Source organism: Ptychodera flava, chromosome 21 (assembly GCF_041260155.1).
Source record: "Ptychodera flava strain L36383 chromosome 21, AS_Pfla_20210202, whole genome shotgun sequence".
In the NCBI taxonomy this organism is placed as follows: Eukaryota; Metazoa; Hemichordata; class Enteropneusta; family Ptychoderidae; genus Ptychodera; species Ptychodera flava.
Window position 1 is genome coordinate 6,476,207 of NC_091948.1, and position 21,543 is coordinate 6,497,749.

Consider the following 21,543-nt stretch of genomic DNA (forward strand, 5'->3'; position numbering starts at 1 on the left):
TTCAATTTTGATAGGATAATAGACCTTAAGATGTCACATCTTGTACCTCATTTATTATGCGCATATGTATTTCTTGGCTGGCCAATACAGCTAGAAGTCTGATCTTTTTTCCCGATTTAGAACCATAACTTAGACATGCCTCTTGTTATAAATTGGGAACAATGACATAGACCTATGTGTCCATAGATCTGAACATATACACTCCAGTGATACTTCTTAATGACCACAGTTCCCTGCCCCATTAAGACTAATACTCCTATTACAAGTGGGGACTATGTCATTGTCAATGACTTGTTTAAGCTCTGGGCAAAGTCCAACGCGCCGCCATCACTTCAGTCTGTCAGTTGCATGGTCAGGAACTCTGCCGTCAATCATCGGTTGACGTACGACAAAGCAACGAATTATTTTGTTCAAAGGCTCGATATTTAAATGACTGAATATTTCAATAGTCTGACCGATCTAAGGGTTATTTTGATACGTTAAAAGTGACAGAACCGGCGTGATTAACAATGGTGCTTGCTGTTTGGAATACGTTGTGGCTGCTAATAGTGCTATGCTGGCCGGCGTGAACTCAAATAACCCTTCATGCTTGCATCCTGACGCGACGTACCTGGTCAAATCCCGGGGTCAAATGTTTCGTACGATGCTTGCAGCGTTTGTGCTGGAAAATTTGGATTGCGGAAAATAACGTAGACTTATTAATAAAAACGACTAGTTGTTAGAACAGTAGGCTAAATAAATAATCCAGTACAAAGTTTGGATCGATCACAATGAACACCGCATGTCGAAATTCTTGGTCCTTCGGGAAACCGTCAGTCTGGGATCGCAGGACTGAAGTGACTTTCAATGGTGTCAACACGGCACCAGGTCATGAGCTTTCGCCACGCGTGGCAAAGAAGGCGTAGCAATTTTCTTTCGCCACATCGGACATTTATTCACAATTTGCGACTGTGGCGAACATTAGCGCGAACCCTGGTACAGTATCTGAGTTGTGTATGTACGTACAGAATTGCGTTGACGACAACACATGTGCATCATGCAGGAATCATTTACATGATCTAGTTCATATTTATCAAAGATATAATAGTGATCCGGGACAAAAGGAAAGGACTGAAAGACAGCGTAGTGATAGTTTGCCATTCTATTCATACTTCAGAAATGCCCCTATGATGTGACCCAACACTTGCAAGGGGTTCAAAAGTTGAAATAAAAATAAAATTGACCTTTGAACTGGAGTCGCTGCCTAACCTCCCTGTATAAAGCCATGGTAGGTGACATACCGGGTATGTCCTCCTCTGAAACCCTAATCTTTATCTTCATTAAGCAAACCTGATCCCATACTAACCTATATTTTAACAGAACCTGGGTTTATTACTAGTTCAGTTTTGACATCTATGTAGGGCACAATTAAACTATGTATATTGGTAGTTTTGTCATGATTTAAAAAACAAAAACATGAAAACATCCTGGAAAACCTGCACATCAAATTTCAAAGCCATATGTCAGCGTAAGTCATCTGATTAATCAAAAGAGTGAGGCCAGAAAAATAAATTTGTTTCTCATTCTCAGTTTCTCACAAAATTTATGCAGTGATGCCTGTTTTTTTTTTTTTTTCCATTTTTTTGCTCAGAAGATCCAACTAGATCATACAGATAATAAACAATATATTTTCTGCCGTAATTGTAACAAACTGTCAATCTTTCACAATAAGTTTTTGAAGTGAACAATTAAGAAAAAAAAGGCTGACATGATGATAATAAGAGCTCTCTTTTGTTTCGCCCAAGAATGGCTTTGTCTCATTGTGAAGTGTTTCCTCAATACGTACCCATTGCAAATAAGGATGCTGTTTTCCCTTTTTTCTGTATCCTCTCACCTCCCTCATCGCCATCATCACCTTTTTTCCCATACTCAACACCTAGCCTTTGGCTCCGTCTCTTTCCTCCCCGTTTAATCCGCTCATGGACTTTGTGCTGGATTTCCTCCGCTGCGGAGTCAAAACAGTTGGCCTCCATGTAAAGGTCTCTAGCGATGAGCGACTCCCACAGAGGACTGCTTCTGAAGCACACCATCCCACCACTGACTCCACCGTACATGTCAAGCTCTGATGTATTCCTGGAAGACAGCAGTTTCTGCAGCATGTAATCCACGCTACCTTCAGACAAAGCCTCGCTTGGATTCACAGATGGCTCTGAGAACACCCTTGATCTTTCTTTGATGTAACTTGATTGGTATCGGAGTCCAAAAGAGTCCCCATCAGATTGCCTTGCCATGCTGTTTTCAAGATCGCCGATGCAGACAATGCTTTTGTCATCGGCCAATTCTCCAACAACAGCAAAAATGTGGAGGAAGTTACGCAGTGGTGGTAGTAGCGATTTCTGCAAATGAGGGCTAGAAGTGCCATCAACATTGAGGCATATGTCGCCTACCATGGCTTTATTCTTTGCGAGAAGAGTAAACGTACTTGATGCATCACCGACAGATACCTAGCAGGTAAAAATGTTGAGAAAAGGTTTAGAAAGTTCAGTCTCCTCTAAAAACAAATCATAATCTGTACCCGTTCCATTGAAATTCTAAGCAAATTTAATTTACTTGCATGAGTTTGCCAGGAACTTTGGTTAATGAATTAATGAAGTATGTGTGACCATCGATTATGTTGGCCATAAATGAAGCAAAAATCCTCAAATATCATGGTGATTTGAAGAAAGCTAAATGAGGTGATTCCTTGTAAGCATCTGAAATCAGATAAAAATCTATAGAATTTGTTGAGCAATATAACCTAATCCATAGAGCTGCTGACTGCATGGTCATAGATTTTTTAAATTAGCCATTACTCAGATATGCCTGAACTATTTCATCCCCAGGTGGCACTTGCAAGCTTTTCTGATATGATGACAACATACATTTTTAATAAGTCAAACAATTTCCACGTCTGTAATCCAATATGATCACATAACCGCCAATCTTCTCAAGTCAAAGCCAATTACAGAAGTAGTCTAAAAACTTGGTATTCATTGTCATTACCTTTGAAATGTAATGCTTCTCAAAGAAAAGTATACCCACCAAATTGCCTTAAAGGGACAAAGTTGGCCATTATTCATGAATTTTGTTTGATACTAGACACTATTCATAGTTTTGACAAGTTAAATGTTAGACATGTGAACTAAAACCATTGCGAGAAAGAATTAATGGTCATGACCATTTATTCTGTCTCACGTTGGTTTCATGTATCGTTCTAAACCGGGGTTGAATATATGCATGGTCACCCATTCATTATCTTTCAGCATGTCAAACAATATAAATAGTGTCTCGTATCAAACAAAATTCATGAAAAATGGCCGACTTTGTCCCTTTAAACTGAGACTATCGCAAAGTGTGCCTTACAAGTTACATATTCATCACCAGTTTTTTTACCTACCATTGACAATTCTCAGTAGAGATCAAAAATATTCCATAAACTCACATTGTTCTCACATTGTTCTACCTGCAAATTGATAGTATACCTACTTGGATTAAACGCAAGCGATCTTCAATGTCTTTAAAACTCTTAAAGTTAGCTAAACATTTTTCACCTACCTCATCAGCTGTCAAACACTTTTCATAAGTCGTATTTCCAGGAAGTGACAAAAGACATTGTTTGTAGTTTTCAAACACAGCCTTCAAATAAATCTGCGCATTTGTGCTATTACTGCGTTGTAAGAATTCTGATAAACCTGCTGGTGTCTCCTGGTCTGTGTGCTCAAGGAATGTGAACGGATTAAGTTGACTTAAGAATTGTGATATTTTGTCAAAAGCTGATTTTGACCGGATGGTCATACAGAAGTAAGTCAACGGGTGGTCACCGGCACTGTTTATCCAGCCCCATTCTGACGGGTCATCAAGTTTACGACCGTCTGGACTTGGCGGAAAGAAAGGATCGCTATGCATTAACCAGAATCCATTTGCGCTTTCTGGATCATATGCCATGAAGCCGTTGGACACAGGGCTGTGACCACGGATGGGAAAGTTATCAATGACTCGATTAAGTTCATTGCTGTAACCAAAATATGATATGGAGTGACCTCCATTAATCTCTGAAGTAAGGTCAGAAAAAGTAGTTGACAGTGGAGAATAGTCTTCAATCGGTCTTCCCAGTGGCTTCATGTTGCCATTGTCGTTGTTGACATCAGAATCATAGTATTCAAATGCACTGTAGTCAGCCTTTTTATAAATCACCCACCAGTCCACTGCAACTGGTGAATCACCTTGTGATTTGCAACCAATCACAGGTGGTGAATCCTGCCCATTACCTGAAACAAGATAAAAACACAGAACATTCTAAAACAGTTCAGAACTCTTGATATCAAAAATACTGAATTAAGGTAATTATAACATTATACGCATGCAATTGCTACTCTTGCCACTGAAATGCCATTTATAATAATTTGATCTGTGCTTTGAAATGAAGATGTTGGTGAAAATATATAACTGAAAATATTTGACAGATACTGATGACAGTAAAACTGTTAATAGATTAGTACGTGATTATCAAAAAATACAGCCAATGGCGCTTGAACATAATGACCGCCTAGTATTATCGGCATTTATCAACAACCCCACTCACTGTGAATTAGACAGACCACGAAGTCAATGTGCAACATACAGCTGAAAGAATATTTTTCACATTGCGATTTTAAGCCCATTTTTGTGAGAAAAGGGACATGTATATGTATATGGAGAAAAAGGCAGAAGACATATTTGTAAACGGTTTGTTGAGTGACAAATTCATGTATGCATCTCTTGAAAAATTTTGGGGTTATAAGGTATAACTTACAGTAGTGTTAGAATAATGAGGTTAGAATAAGTGTAGTAAAGCTAAGTTGACAGTAATTAAGATTACAAAATTATACACTGAGCTAAGGAAATCTGAATGAAATAAATGTTGAAAGTAGTAATTGAAGCTAAGGTAGGAATAAACTGAATTACTGCTAAAAGGTTGGTAGTGGAAGGCCACCACAGGAATTGGTTAATACCATGGTGTTGGAAACGTAAAGCCAATCTTGCCTGCCACCCTTATTACAAAAAGGTCTATAAATATTAGTCAATTTAAGGGGGCAAGATGATCAAGTACGGCAGCAAAGTCATGGTCATCTTTTTGTCTAATACCTTGTGTAAGTTCATGAACTTTACATAAGTCTTGCTATAGATTTGTTGCTAATGGGCAATAACTGTGTTTCAGATCATTTGAGAGCAATCCATTCATGACAGGTTTTAATTGTAATATAGCTTCTATTTAAAGGAGAGAAACTTCTCAAATAATTTTTGTTCCCTGTAATTTCCTGTGAGAACACACGGACATGCTCAGGACAGATGCTGGTGCTAGCTTGATAACTAACCTAAAACTTGTAACTTCATTGTCTAAGAGTAAAGACTGTAACATGTGACATCATGGATAATTAATCTCTGGAATGTGAATGTCAAAGTCTGTATATTGACTCAAAGATGTTTACTTGATTGAAGTAAGCAGATGTGAGATAATGTTGGGGCACGTCAAAAAAATCTTCAGGAAGGCTTTTGTCTCAGGCTGTTGTCGTGGGACACAAAAAAATGTTCCAGTCCACTTTCAAAGCATCACCATTATCAATGAGAACTGAACTGAAGTCACAAACAAATCTTATTTCCATGCTGACAGACCATGTTTGAACGACACTACAAATCTCTGCCACCTACTATATCATGTACGTAGAACATCTGGTCTTGAAATCAATGCGCGTATAAATAGGTCAAGTAGTTAGTCATGTGACTAAGTCATATGACAAATGCCTAGGGTCGTCTCAAATGTGAGAATCTAAAATATGAAATATGTTTTTTTTAATCGCTTTTGTTGCCCAAAAGAGCATGGAAATCTCTGATACTTCAAATCAGCCATCCTGCAGATTTCTAACATTCATCAAAACCACATTTCTGTTCAACAACTCATAAAACAGTCCAAAATGCAGGATTGGTGTACCTTCCAAAACTACATAATTATATGAAAGACCCCTAAAATTGCAGATTTCATCATAATTTCAAAAGATCAAATTTAGTTCATCTATAGAAACCTGTTTACCAAATTTCAAAGCTGGTAGACCTGTACTTTTTGAGAAACACATTTTTTGACCAAAAATGGCAAAAATTGCCCAAACAATTCAAAATTCCAGATTTCATCATAAAAATACAAATATGCAAGTTTCACCACAATTTGAACAAACTGAAGTGAGGTCACCCCAAGTGAACTGAATATAAAATTTCAAAGCAATTGGACTTGCGGTTTCAGAGGAGAAGGCAATTGTTGACGAACACGGACGACGACGACGACGGAAAATCAACCTATTTGATAAGCTCCGCGTCGCTGACAGCGGAGCTAATAAAACAGGATTGGAGCAGTGGTTTGTGGATTATGATGATTATCTGACTATATTATTCTGCACATATAGAAAAGTTTACAAATGACAGAAAGTGATGGACAATCACCCATGTGATAAACTTTTATGTCGTTGAGGTCAGAGCAAAAAGGTCAAAGGTCACCAAAGATATGCCAGAACAATTTTACCTTCCAAAGATCTTTGTGAATCTTGGGTGCCTCCCCTCCTCCCAGAATTCAATGGTCTGTCACGAGACTGTCTTTCCTTAGCAACAACCTGCAGGAGCATAGCCAGTAAAATCAGTGTCTTCATCATGATGACGCAATCTATGGATAAAAACGAATATCAAACTTTGAAGCCAACTGAGTATAACTGTGCTCTCCCTGGCCTTTCGAAATTGTAGTAAATTTACGAATTGGGTTCAAAAATATTAGTAAGCAGAAATTTTGTTATTCTGAACCCACCAACTTTCAACAAGCACTTCTGTACTCAATAGATGATTTTAAGGGGATAGAAATGATGAATGATTTCATTATAGACAAAAGAAATGAAAAATCCCTTTTTAGTTTTTTTGACAATGAACACTCATAGTTTGATACGCATTTTCAAAAGATTTATTGAATAACACAGTACATCATGGGTCATGAATGCTTGTAACATCGAAATGTCTTCCTGTCTCAATAAAGTGTGTAATTTTGGTCAACGGCCAATGAATGTTATTCAATTACTCTATCTTTATTACACAACATAACATGTTCAAGTATATTGTGACACAAATCATAACTCCCTTTGTGTGTGTACTCAGTGGTTGATGATTATATATATTAATTTATGAAGCGGTCATTAATATTATCAAATATTATCAGTGTTTGCACAAGTTTTAGATGCTAGAAAATCTGTCCCCTGTTTTTCATATTTGGAAAGCTCTGTTACTTTGAAAGTATGCACGTCATCCATAGGTACTAGGTGGTGCCTCTATAGCTGCAGTCATTATGCCATGTTCATCTCTAAAATTCTTTTTAAACAACCACTGATCAGAACATCTGGCAGTCTGTGGTTTCGCACAAATTTTGTCTCATTATAACTGCAAATTTAAGTACGCAAACTGAGACTGGTGATCCTGCTAATGTTTTCTTAGAGACAGTTACACTTTTAAAACGCTGCAGATGATCGTCATTTATTTTTTTGTCTGGATAAACATTTTGGTCATGGGACTGTGCACAGCATTTTCTCTGGATCATAGAAAACTATCAGTATTCATAACATTTGCTGAGACAGTTTTTTGTAAAATATTTTGAAGGAAACCTATTAAAATTGGCAAGCTGACTGAAAATTCAATTTGCAGATCGTCAAATGACAATCTATGACATGTAAGATTTCCGGCTCGCTTCCACCTCCATGCACAGAAAAACACTTTGCAGTACATGTTCAACCATGCGCGGTCCGGACTGCAGTTCTGCTGTAGTTCGACTGTCTTTCAGGCTGACTGTTCTTGATCTCTTCTAGCTCGGCGGTTTCATTGTTTCGTATTTTTTTCATATCAATTGCCGTTTTTATGCCCAACTTTCTTTCCCAACTGGATACTATCAATCCAAAGTATTTGTAACTGCCCGCTTCCCTCGATCCGCTTCAACAGTCCATTCGGAAAGTTGACAGCATGTGAGTGTTTGGGTGTCTCGAAACTACCGTAATGAGGTGGTATGGTAATGCATGACACACCACTATGAGATTACAAGACCCGGGGATCTTGAAACCTTTTCGCGCATGCTCATGTTATCACAGGTCAAAGTCCAAAGCCAGCTATCACCATGTGTCGATGCGCCGATGATAGGGGCAGCGTAGGTTTTGAAAGACGAGATATGACAGTATTTCCCCGGAATTCACAATCTTGACCGAAAATCAGGCTTCAAAAATAACAAAATCGTTCGTAAATGGCCGATCGGGCATTCATTTTTTTTCGTAAATTTTCATTTTTGTTCGTAATTTACGAAAGTTACGAGCGACAGCGAGAGCACAGTATAAGTAAAGTTTATTTTCTTTTTGCATTCATCAATGTTATCATCCGGGAAGTTACACAGCTGGCAGTATGAAAAACACAGCATCATTGTTACTTCTTTGCTAGTGGCTTATTTACCTCTGCCAGGTGAGACAAGACTACTTGTTCCATATGGTCCAGTTGTTGCAGAAAATCAGCACTTTTTGTAATCACCATGATTTTTGCAAAACAAAGAGTTATCATATTTTGATTCTATCTAAAATTGAAATGGTTCAGAATGTTAGAAGTACACAGCCTAACATCTGACATAACTGCACACATCTAGAGAAAATAGAAAGCATTTTTCAACATGTTCATGTGCCCTGATGCATAGAATCTTTCCAGTAAGATGCATTTTATTGAATATATGGCATGTTACAATGCATCATGGGTATTTTTTCTATGGACACAGTTGCAGTAGCACTGATCGCAAATGACGTCACTGTTCTCTCTCATTAATATGCATAAATGAATATTTGTCTGCACTTTCCGCATAAATGATGAAAATAAAACCTGCGAGTGTTAGAATGGCTATTTAGCGTCACACTTATTCGTATGAATTGATGACTGAGACTACAAGCTGCAACAACAGCCGCGCATACAACGTCAAAATTTGTCCGAATTTCAGCATATTCGTCCGAAAGTCGTGCGCGTGCAGCTATATTTAGTAACAAATCCGAAATCGCAATCAACGCTATTTTGCCTAGCTCTTTCCCCTTGTAAGGACTAGGAAATGATATTTGCAGCTTGTAAGATGATAGACTGAAAGATTCCGTCGCGTGCGGGCGCTCCGGGTCTTAGGTCACAGTGCGCCGGAGTACCCGCACGCGACGGAATCTTTCAGTCTAGTAAGATGACTAAAGGAAGTAAAAAAAGTTTCTCTCTTTTAAAAGTATGAAAAATCAAACATAGTTGAAATTGCTGAAAATCTATACCGGGAGTGTATGGACTGTCGTGTATAAGCTTACTTCTTTATATTACACAGATAGTCTGGTCAACCACAATTTTTCCCATCAATACATTGGACACACTATACACAAACATAGGGCCAAAGTCCCTGAAGCTACTATAGACATGGATACAAAATTAAGTATTTCCTGACTGTATGAAATTATCTCACTAAGGTCATCCTACGGACAAGTAAACTAAATATTAAAGCTGTCTGACCAGCGGTTTTGAAAGAACAAGCAACTCAACAGTTGACAGAGCTCTGTTGAGTTATGTAGAGAATAACCTTTTGTGACACATGTATTGATGAAGAAGGTGGATATCTTTGATTAACATTGTGAGTTCTGTTTAATAAGTTGAGACTGTACATACTCAGAGAAAGCACACTGAAGAGACAAAGGTTTGAAACTTAAGAAGTTCAAGGTCATCAAAAGCATTATAAGGAATCATGTTACACTTTCATTGCACTGTTTACACAGATTGCATAATTGCTATAAATAGCACATGAGGAATCTTTATACAGCCCAGCTTTACCATAAAAACCCTATCACTTTGACCACTCTTTTAATTGACCACTCTATTTTTTTCCTCAAAAAGTAATTTTATTTTATCCTTACCAAGTCAACCATAAATGGAAATTAGAACTTTCTCTATCTCTATCTCTATCTCTATCTCTATTGACTATTTTGAGCAATTTCTTTTAGATAACATACAGGGCACAATAAATGACGGTTCAGAATATGTCAAAGTTGGGATTCAGGAAAGTTGCCTTTACATGTTTAATCCTCCAAGATGGTAAGCATTTCACTATGAACTGTCAAAAAAAGTTGAACTTTCTGATAATTCTACACTAAAATTATTTTGGCTTTGATGATTTCCTAATTAATTCAATTATTTAAAATCATATTAATTATTTTTTTCTGGGTGAATTGATAGGGTTTATACAGTACAAGAATTACATACAATGTAAGTCAAATTTTGACCAAAAATGACAAAAAATTCCTTAAAAATACAGATTTGCATATTTCATCACAATTTGAACAAGTCTAAGTTGGGTTACCCCTAGGGACCTGTATACCAAATAACAAAGCTGTCTGACCAGCGGTTATGAAGAAGAAGATTTTTTACCAAAAACACCTTTTTTGGCATTAATTTGCCTATTTTCAACAATATCAAAAAATTAAAAAAAATGGTTTCTCAAAATCGTATTTTTCATCTACACAACAAATATCAAATCAGTAAGTACTGCGGTTCTCAAGATATTTGAGTGGACGGACGCCTCACAAACGGACATACTACATACATACATACATACATACATACATACATACAGACTGACGACAGACGCCGGACGGATACCCATCCCAATAGCTTCTATAGACTATAGTCTATAGTAGCTAAAAATGAAAAAATTGGGTTGACAAATATGAACATTTAGATAATTTATATGAAAAAATAATTAATCTTAGAGTATAAAATCAAAATACTACATGGAAAAGGCCAAAAAAGAAAAGCTTTTGTTTCTCATCTTCTGGTGTTTGGTAGCCTAGAATCCTATTTGTCCGCTTGCCTCCGTACCTCCGACCCACGGAGGCAAGCGGACGAAAAGGATTCTAGGCTAGGTGTTTGGATGATATGATCTGGACTAGCCCATGTCAGCCTTTTTTTTTCAATTTGTACAGAAAGTTGACAGTGAATTATATAAAAACACTGAACACCTTATAGGTTACAACCTCTTTAATGAGACAGTTTGCTTTCACTGATTTGTATTCAGACCATTGTGGTTGAAATTACTTCAGAGGAAAAAATTCTAAGAATCACTTAAATTTCTTAGAATAATTTTGTATGCTGAAACATTGGGCCTTTTCACTGGATGAGTAATTTTACAGATCAAGTGACACCCCACCCCACCCTCACACTGCTGTCTCATCTGTAGCATTTTTCAATTTCAGATTGCCCTCTCCGTATTTGCCTCCCCCCCCCCCCAATAATATTTTCACTAGTTTTCCATGATGACGTTCTGAAAACGTATGTATACTCTGATGAACACGTGCGATTGTGCTTGTATCTACATCATCTCCTTGGTTTCGCGTGTGGAGGAAGCGTACATATCATGCATGGCCACAAATTTATTGGTCGCTTTTTTACTGTAACTCAGTGGTATTTTGTGGTCTAGTAGTTTCGGAACACCACGGAAACATTATGACCATACCATAATGCGTGAAAGACCGACACATCTTTTCCGCGAATTCGAATCAGATTGCTTACACCGAAACCAAGACATGCAAAGAGAGGTCTGAGGACCAGCTAACCCCGGATTCTGGACTGTGCCTATCCGCTCCGTTTTTCCGTATCAAGTTTCGCTGCACCATCCAGCATGTACTCTTATGTCTAGTAAACATTTTTGCCGGAATGGGGGCTTTTTCAGCCCCCGTTTTCAGAACGCCCCGAACGAAATACATACTCCAAAGCAGCTGTGCAGCTGTGGTGGGGGTTCCCAGACACTTCGCACCAAAACCACTTCGCACCATACCATCTCGTCCCATACCATTTCGCACCAAAACCACTTCGCACCAAAACAACCTCGTACCAAAACCTCTTCGTCCCAAAATCACGTCGCCCAAAACCATTGTGACCCGAAAAAAAACACGACTTAACTCCCCAATTTATCGGTAACCGTTAAAGGTGAAAATCACCAACCACTGCCAGTGAAGTTTTAACCACCTTTCCTACCATCCCAGGACTGAAATCTTGAAATTGTACACATTTCGAGAAAATGACATCGCATCGTGCAATACCGCGCACGGCACCTGAAATGTACCATTTAGGCCTAGTAGTTTCTTTTTTCTAATAAATCGTATGGTTTCATGGAAGAATAAATGGTTCGTGGTAGCCAAGTTGCAGGTAAAAACAACGTTATGATACATCGTGACATCGATGTTTTAGGACGAGTTGAAGGAACTATACGGTAAGCGAAGTGGTTTTAGTACGAGGTGGTACTTGGGGCGAAGTGCGTTGGACGAGGTAGTACTTGGGACGAGGTGGTTTTGGTGCGAAATGGTTTTGGGACGAAGTTGTGTGGGGCGAAGTGGTTTTGGTGCGAAGTGTCTGGACCCCGTGGTGGTTCATGGCCCAGTAGACGATCGTCAAACTTGGATGATCTTGTGAGAATTCGGGGTGGATTGTGGCCTCAAGGAGATGGGAAGGACCACCTCCTTGGTACTTCCAAGGGCCAATCGAGTAAACGAGCGATCATGATCGTGAGAAAGGAACTGTATTACAAAGCTCACCAGCATAAAAACTTCGGATCAAGTCAGAGTCTAACGTATCCGTTCATATCGGTCGCCAACGAACGCCCGAATCGATGTTGTCGGCGGCTTGCTCAAACTTCAAGCTGAAAGATTCCCATCCATGCAGATCAGTGCGTTTGACCACTATGGAGGGACTGTGGTTTGATAACTTGTTCGGAGTGTATATGTTTGCACGATTGTTTATTTGTCTTCCCGTTTTCCACGAAGTATCAATAACAAGACATCCGCAAGGGATAGTCAATGGATTTAGGGCGTGAGGGGTAATAGCCATTGGGTGTAACTGTATGTGAAAGTGTTTTGCGGCCTCCGGCCGGGATATGAGGATATTAATATGAGCCGACCTCTGTGCTCTCGCTGTCGCTCGTAACTTTCGTAAATTACGAACAAAAATGAAAATTTACGAAAAAAAATGAATGCCCGATCGGCCATTTACGAACGATTTTGTTATTTTTGAAGCCTGATTTTCGGTCAAGATTGTGAATTCCGGGGAAATACTGTCATATCTCGTCTTTCAAAACCTACGCTGCCCTATCATCGGCGCATCGACACATGGTGATAGCTGGCTTGGACTTTGACCTGTGATAACATGAGCATGCGCGAAAAGGTTTCAAGATCCCCGGGTCTTGTAATCTCATAGTGGTGTGTCATGCATTACCATACCACCTCATTACGGTAGTTTCGAGACACCCAAACACTCACATGCTGTCAACTTTCCGAATGGACTGTTGAAGCGGATCGAGGGAAGCGGGCAGTTACAAATACTTTGGATTGATAGTATCCAGTTGGGAAAGAAAGTTGGGCATAAAAACGGCAATTGATATGAAAAAAATACGAAACAATGAAACCGCCGAGCTAGAAGAGATCAAGAACAGTCAGCCTGAAAGACAGTCGAACTACAGCAGAACTGCAGTCCGGACCGCGCATGGTTGAACATGTACTGCAAAGTGTTTTTCTGTGCATGGAGGTGGAAGCGAGCCGGAAATCTTACATGTCATAGATTTGTCATTTGACGATCTGCAAATTGAATTTTTCAGTCAGCTTGCCAATTTTAATAGGTTCCTTCAAAATATTTTACAAAAAACTGTCTCAGCAAATGTTATGAATACTGATAGTTTTCTATGATCCAGAGAAAATGCTGTGCACAGTCCCATGACCAAAAAGTTTATCCAGACAAAAAATAAATGACGATCATCTGCAGCGTTTTAAAAGTGTAACTGTCTCTAAGAAAACATTAGCAGGATCACCAGTCTCAGTTTGCGTACTTAAATTTGCAGTTATAATGAGACAAAATTTGTGCGAAACCACAGACTGCCAAATGTTCTGATCAGTGGTTGTTTTAAAAGAATTTTAGAGATGAACATGGCATAATGACTGCAGCTATAGAGGCACCACCTAGTACCTATGGATGACATGCATACTTTCAAAGTAACAGAGCTTTCCAAATATGAAAAACAGGGGACAGATTTTCTAGCATCTAAAACTTGTGCAAACACTGATAATATTTGATAATATTAATGACCGCTTCATAAATTAATATATATAATCATCAACCACTGAGTACACACACAAAGGGAGTTATGATTTGTGTCACAATATACTTGAACATGTTATGTTGTGTAATAAAGATAGAGTAATTGAATAACATTCATTGGCCGTTGACCAAAATTACACACTTTATTGAGACCAGGAAGACATTTCGATGTTACAAGCATTCATGACCCATGATGTACTGTGTTATTCAATAAATCTTTTGAAAATGCGTATCAAACTATGAGTGTTCATTGTCAAAAAAACTAAAAAGGGATTTTTCATTTTCTTTTGTCTATAATGAATCATTCATCATTTCTATCCCCTTAAAATCATCTATTGAGTACCAGAAGTGCTTGTTGAAAGTTGGTGGGTTCAGAATAACAAAATTTCTGCTTACTAATATTTTTTGAACCCAATTCGTAAATTTACTAACAATTTCGAAAGGCCAGGGAGAGCACAGCGACCTGCACAGTGCAAGTCGACATATTTGAAGACAAGTATCATTGATCTGATCAAGTTTCCATATTATCTCACATGCTAGAGCCTGGGGACTTGTTTTGAGTATTTCATTTGTACAAGGAAGGTTTTGAGATTGATTCACGTACTCATTCGGTCTGATAAAATGTCAAATATACTCTATATACCATGATTGCAAAGAGCATGGTCGTACGTCTGACATAGAAATTGACAATTCATAGAAAATTCTCATACCTTCAAATCTGCTTCCCCCCCCCGGCATCTGCCAAGCGGTGTATCCCTTCTTTATCACATCGCCCCTGTCGCCCTCCGCTTTGGGTACACGTAAGTTGTGGGCCTAGCTATTTGCAGATTAGCTATAGTCGACAGCGCTTTTCGTCTCTGGATGTGTCTGTATGAGTTTATCAGCGACTATGTTCAAAGTCGAAACTGGTGTAAGTCTGTACACTCTCGTACGTAAGTTCATTTGCAGATCTTAACATATCTTCGATCGTCGCTTCCCGAAGAAGTACATAGGGGGCTTCGTGAAGGCACAGTATAGTACAGCGCTGGCCCTGCATAACGTGCTGTGCGTTATACGGCTTGCCACCACATGGTGGGACTCCGGGAGGCCACTGATATAACGCCGGGAACACACAGCATCGTATTGCTGCGAATCCGTAGCCTCTGCCACTCGGGTAGCTTGGTCATTGGAGTGGTAGGCACTCCCAGCAGAACACGTCAAGGAGTGGCAGGGCTCGTTTTCGCAGCAAAGCATCGTACGCAGGGCTATCGAAGCGAACAGCGCGCAGCGCCTGTTTCTGGAGGCAGTAGATTGCATCATGGAGCTACCAAGATTGCATATCAATTGAGACAAATTTGCATGATGATTATTTTGGCTTATTTGCATGGAATTTACAGCTACAGGTATTGGTCACACATAAATTTAGTGAGGCTGAAAGTGTAATCATGAACATTATAATGAGTAATTTGAATATTAATGATTTCTGTAACCAGACTTTTGGGTGTAACTGTACCAGTTTGAAATTATGTTCAGTAATATTATATAGGGCTCAGCCCTTGGTGTCGCGCCAGGGGTTAAGATTGGCAATGTTATTTGTATTGATTCATGATAAACTGTAATTGTTACTTCATAAACGTTTATATGACAACTATGCCAGTTTCCCTCTGATGAAAGCAGTTCACGTACTTACACGACGTCAAACCCTGCAGCAGGGCAGGTATAGATTTTCTGTAGCGTGTAAAAATTTTGGACAAAAATTGGCAATTTTTACAATGATAACAGCCTATGGCGTTAAACAAGGGACGTATTATGCAATAATTATCATTGCAATGGTAACCGCACTGCCCACCTTCCACTTGCAAGCTGAAAACTACAGCGTTCCGTCTAAAAACTTGCAATTTTTGAATTTAATTATTGACACAGGGGGCGCTCTTCTATAATTCAATCCCAGCATTCTTTGCGTATGCCCCGTTCATATCAGTCCGGGTCGGTCAGCTCCAAAATTGGAGACTTATTATGATAATGTATTCCGGCATTCAGCCAATCATCGACCAGATTACATCATAATAAAGTACAGGTCACGCTGGGTCACAAATTACCCACCAAGTGTGATCGGCAGTTTTGGGCCGCTTGTGAATTTCGACGAATTTCGACAGTCAACATAATCCACGTGTTCTGCAGAAGGTCATGTCCAACAAGGAGTCCGATTAGTGAACAAATATTCGAAATATTGACGATTCATTTCTACCCCAGTTTATCGATTTCGCTCAAGTACCGAGAATCATTTTGTGGATGTTCGTCATCTCTATTAGAAATACTGTTATAAAGGTTATTTGTGTAGGTACGCGTATAACATTTGCAAGAAAGAAGAGCAATGTCAGAGCTTTAAAACGATACCTGTTTTGTAGTTGTCAAACGCAGACTAAAAATGGTACGCGATTTTGAAAATGTGTTGACAGAGTGGCCACACAACTGTTCCCCATACGGTAGAATTTGTATCGCTGCCATCTCCGATAAAAATGGGGTATTCTGAACGATCTGTGTAGGTACACAATTTATATTTCGCAGGACTTCAAGCCAGAGTCTAGGAATCACAGCGATATATGGGGTTTGGTTGTCTTAGCCAGAATAAAACTGGTACGCGATTTTGAAATTGTGTTTTGACAGAGTGGCCACACAACTGTTCGACATTATGACAGAATACGGCGCGGGAGTTCGACACAGTATGGCGTACGTAACGAAGGACGCATGTGGAGGTTGCCAGGAAATACAATTTTTACTGATGGCGCGCTGGCCGCTGATTGGCTAATGAGAGGGGAAAATATTATGGTATAGCATGTATAGCGTCTCCAATTTTGGAGCTGACCCGGACTGCATATGCACGACAGTTTTCTCCGTTTATCTGTATCAACGATACTTTGTATCAGCGACAAGGTGTATAATAACATTTACTGGCTAATAAAAGAGGTATATTTTATAAAAGGCATGTTATATCATAATAATTTGTTTCGTATTTGTTTATTTACGAGTACTCAAAAAAAAAACATGGCGGCGCCCAATGAGAAAGAAGGGTACACTTCCGGTTACTCGCATAGTATATTATGAATGAGCGCATGCGTAGTCAGTAAGCCGCTGGCGCGACTATTAAATATGCTGAAAGTTTGATGGGCATGACAAACTGATTTTCAGCTTATTTGCATATTTAATATCTGTGATTAGGTCAGATATATCAAAACTGTGTGGACTGAATTTCATAGGACTTCTTGGATGCATTGGTCATATTCATGCTGACAGTTACACACTGATTACTGGTTTATTTTGTTATCTGATGAATTTTTAATAATTGGGCTATACATATACCAATGTATCCAAAGGGCCATAAGGTGGTATCAGTCATAGCAAGCTTATAAAAAAATAATACATTTATGATTATGAATAATGTTTATAACAATTTAATATTTCTCTATTATTATTGTATACTTACAAAAGTACCCTACTGCACTCAACTCATAAAATGATGATCAGCATTTCCACAAAACTCACCCATGCAGTTGTAGAAATATATCCAATATAGATACAGGTGAAGCACTGCACAGTAACTTGCTGCACAGTCAGTGCTGCCTTGGCGGTCTCTCTGAACAGTAAATACATGTAGTACTAGGAAGGGGGCCGGCTCTGAGCATCAAAGCATGCAGTGCACAGGCCTTCAAATAACTCACATTTTCTTCATTGCTTCTTCTTGATTTCCAAAATTTCTACCACTGTAGGGCAGGTTGTCATGCAGGTCAAGCATCATACTGACCTCGTTTACGCCTCATGTAGGCCTAAAGCGCACCTTGGCCATTAAGAAAGTGATGCATTATTGAGAACTCAGGCCATTTTCAGCCAATTCACATTTTAACGGCAACATATCTGATTTGCATTTGGGTTAAATAGATTCAAAATTTGCGCGTTACACTTGCATGATGTTGATGAGGCAGTGAGGGGTGGACTAATCATTAGCATATAAGGTATGCTGACATCAATGACAAAATGGTCACTTGAGGGTGTTATGTACTAAGCACACTCATGTACATCGAAACTATCCCTTTAAGAGAAATGTAATAATCAAAAAGGAGCAAATCTTCCTATATACTTATATTCCTTTGGTGGCCAACTTTGTTTTCAGTGGGTTAGGTCAAGTGTATCAAGCGTGGTCAGAGGTCACAAGTGCAAAGGGGCTATACGATTCAGCAGTAATTATTGGCTGTTCTGTTAATGATGTCAGCTTACCTATAATGACAAAAATATTAAATTTTTATCAACATTCATAATCATAAATTTATTAATTTCTTTTTTACACTCTTGCTATAACTAATATCGGAGTGTCTATTGACACCCGGGTGTCAATAGCCAGGAGCTGCCCTATATGGCTATTGACACCCCTCGGCCCGCGACCCTTGTCGAATAACTTCAAAACGGAGCTAAGTTACGTTGTCCATTTCTTGTTTCAGGCAAGTTAATGCCCACTTTTTTGCTGTCGTGGGTACAGCTTTAATGGGGTAAAGTAACTGTGTAATGTTGTAGAATCATATCGACAGCTCGGGGTCAATAATTTTTATCCGCGGGCGAAGCTTGTCGAACAACATTTGACCCGAGTTGCGGAACCTTTTAAAAAACATGCGGACATACTAAACACCGACAAGCACCGACAAGCACCGACAACAGACCGACAAGGACCGACAAGTGACCGACAAGTTGAATTAAAACCATTCTTTTTCGATGTTTTGGTTTTAAATGTCATTCTCTACTATTTTGGTGAATATAAACGCAATTGACAACGGCATTGAAGAAAGAGAACGATTGGCCGACAAGGAAATCGCGTATTGAAGCAGCTGTATTGGCCTTATTGGACCGACAAGTTGCCGAAAAGTTGAATTAAACCATTCTTTTTCGATGTTTTGGTTTTAAAATGTCATTTTCTACTGTTTTTGTGAATATTTACTCAAGTGACCGAACTGAATTAACGAAACTAAACGAAATATGGCCGACAAGTAAATCGCGTATTGAAGCAGGTCTATTGGCCATACTAACAAGGACCGACAAGTGATCGATAAGGTGGATAATTATCATTCTTTTTCGATGTTTGGGCTTCAAATGTCATTTTCTACTATTTTGGTGAATATTAACACAATCGACTGAACAGAACGAAGAAACTGTACGAAATATTGGCCGACAATGAAATCGTATCTTGAAGCAAGGTGTCACATATGCCGGAAACCAAAAAAAAAATTAAACTTGTCAATGACTTCGGTCACCTGTCGGTTTCTTTCTTTATACTTTTAGTTGTCGTAGCTTCAGATCTCTTTGTCGCTGTATTTTGATTTGAAACTGTTCTTTTATTTCGAAACTGTATATTTACAAAGATAGTAGAAAGTAGAAAGTAGTGTTTGAATGGCGAAAGTTCAAAAATCGTTTTTTATTTTACTTGTCGATGAGTTTTTGGTCACTTGTCGGTCCTTCTTGACTTCATCTCTAAAGTTGAAAGTGAACCAAATGCGTCCATTATATAGACGATGTCGGGTCTCCGTCGTCCGAGGATTGGTTTAGTCTATCTAGTTGATTCAGTTACATTCTAGCGAATGTATGTCGGAGGAGGCAAATTAAGACTCAGTTTATGGTAGATAGATAGGAAGTCTATCGTTATAGGAGTGTGTTGTGATTGGTCGGTTATCACATTAAGGCTCTATGTGATTGGTTGTTATTTCAAGCGATTTGATTGGTTGGAGTGTCGGATCCGATGATCCTGATTTTTGCTTTTAGTCATAAGGAAAGATAGGTGACTCGGGTTTTACATAGCCATAGCATGTTTTCCCGCCACTTTTTATCACACTGGAAGTTGTGATATAGAGGTGGTTTCAACCGGTGTTTGATGTCGTCCATTTCCGTAAACGACAAAAGTCAAAAACTGCTGAACAGACTGCGTTGATATTTGGTACCGATACATAGACTGGTTCCAAGGTTCCAATTCCGAAAAATGGAGCCAAACGGAGCGGAGGTTATATAGTTTTGGGAAATTTCTAACCTTCCTTTTTAACTAATTGATTTTAGGGGTCTTTCATATATGTACTTTTGGAATGTACACCAATCCTGCATTGTGGACTGTTTTATGAGTTGTGGAACAGAAATGAGGTTTTGATGAATGTTAGAAATATGCAGGATGGCTGATTCAAAGTATAAGAGATTTCTATGCTCTTTTGGGTATCAAAAACAATAAAAAAACATATTTCATAGTTTAGATTCTCACTTTTGAGATGACCCTAAGCATTTGTTATGTAACATCCTTGAGTCAATATACAGACTTTGACATTCCTGAGATTAAGTATCCATGAACCTCACATGTTACAGTCTTTCACTACCATGGTATGGCCCAAACCCATTGTTATCAATGGTGAGTGTAGACCTGTCTACAGGAAATTGGGGTGAACAGGTTAGACAATGCCATGACAAGTTGCAAGGTAGCACCAGCATAGAGTCATACGCATGTCCATGTGTTCTCACGGGAAATTACAGGGAAAAAATTATTTGAGAAGTTTCTCTCCTTTAAATAGAAGTATATAACAATTTAAACCTGTCATGGATGGATTGCTCTCAAATGATCTGAAACACAGTTATTGCCCATTAGCAACAAATCTATAGCAAGATTTATGTAAAGTTCATGAACTTACACAAGGTATTAGACAAAAGATGACTTTGCTACTTTTCAACATTTATTTCATTCAGATTTCCTCAGCTTTATAGTGTATAATTTTGTAATCTTAATTACTGTCAACTTAGCTTTACAAACTTATTCTAACCTCATTATTCTTACACTACTGTTATACCTTATAACCACAAAATTTCAAGAGATGCATATATGAAAATATTGGGTGATTATGGCTTTGCTATAATCATTGTTAACGTCTGGAGGGACACGGGGAGAAGGGTTTCGACCTTGCTAAGTATGGGCCACCATGCACCACTACTTCTACTGCTTGCTGGATGCACTGGAGACGTAACCTTATCTACCAACCGCCTTCAAATTTACCGTTATCTAAACAACTTGCGTCACCCTTGCCACGTCATTATCCATGCGCATATCAGTATGATCAAAGCCACAGATCGTCCATTTCAACTTCTGCCACGCTCAAGTTCACACCACAAAATTCACCATGCCAAAACCGAAGAAAAGCAGGGGCCGCGCACAGGCGGCCACCCGTACATCGGCGAGGGCGAAGAGACGCCCAGCGCACCTTGGCAAATACCTAGTACCCCAGTCAGTACCGACGGAAACCACACCAATCAACCCTGCCAGCGGCGTGCCGACAACCGCCACAGCGG

The 21,543-nt window shown here is 39.0% G+C and overlaps 1 protein-coding gene across 3 annotated transcripts in view; it reads right to left on the reverse strand.

The window, feature by feature from the left end:
* Window positions 1-15,497, reverse strand: part of LOC139121255 (uncharacterized) — a 37,322-nt gene extending 21,825 nt beyond the window's left edge. Inside the window, exons 1-5 of one of the 3 annotated variants that reach the window (XM_070685986.1) lie at window positions 15,444-15,497; window positions 14,916-15,330; window positions 6,569-6,706; window positions 3,574-4,286; window positions 1,826-2,483 (exon numbers count right to left, since the gene is read on the reverse strand). In XM_070685986.1, the coding sequence (XP_070542087.1) occupies window positions 1,826-2,483; window positions 3,574-4,286; window positions 6,569-6,706; window positions 14,916-14,943 (1,537 nt within the window). In that variant the 5' untranslated portion in view covers window positions 14,944-15,330; window positions 15,444-15,497. Of the gene's footprint in view, window positions 1-1,825; window positions 2,484-3,573; window positions 4,287-6,568; window positions 6,707-11,827; window positions 12,022-12,653; window positions 12,883-14,915; window positions 15,331-15,443 lie in introns of those variants that run through there. The other 2 variants (XM_070685987.1, XM_070685985.1) reach the window with 2 other exon arrangements.
* Window positions 15,498-21,543: the final 6,046 nt, after the last annotated feature.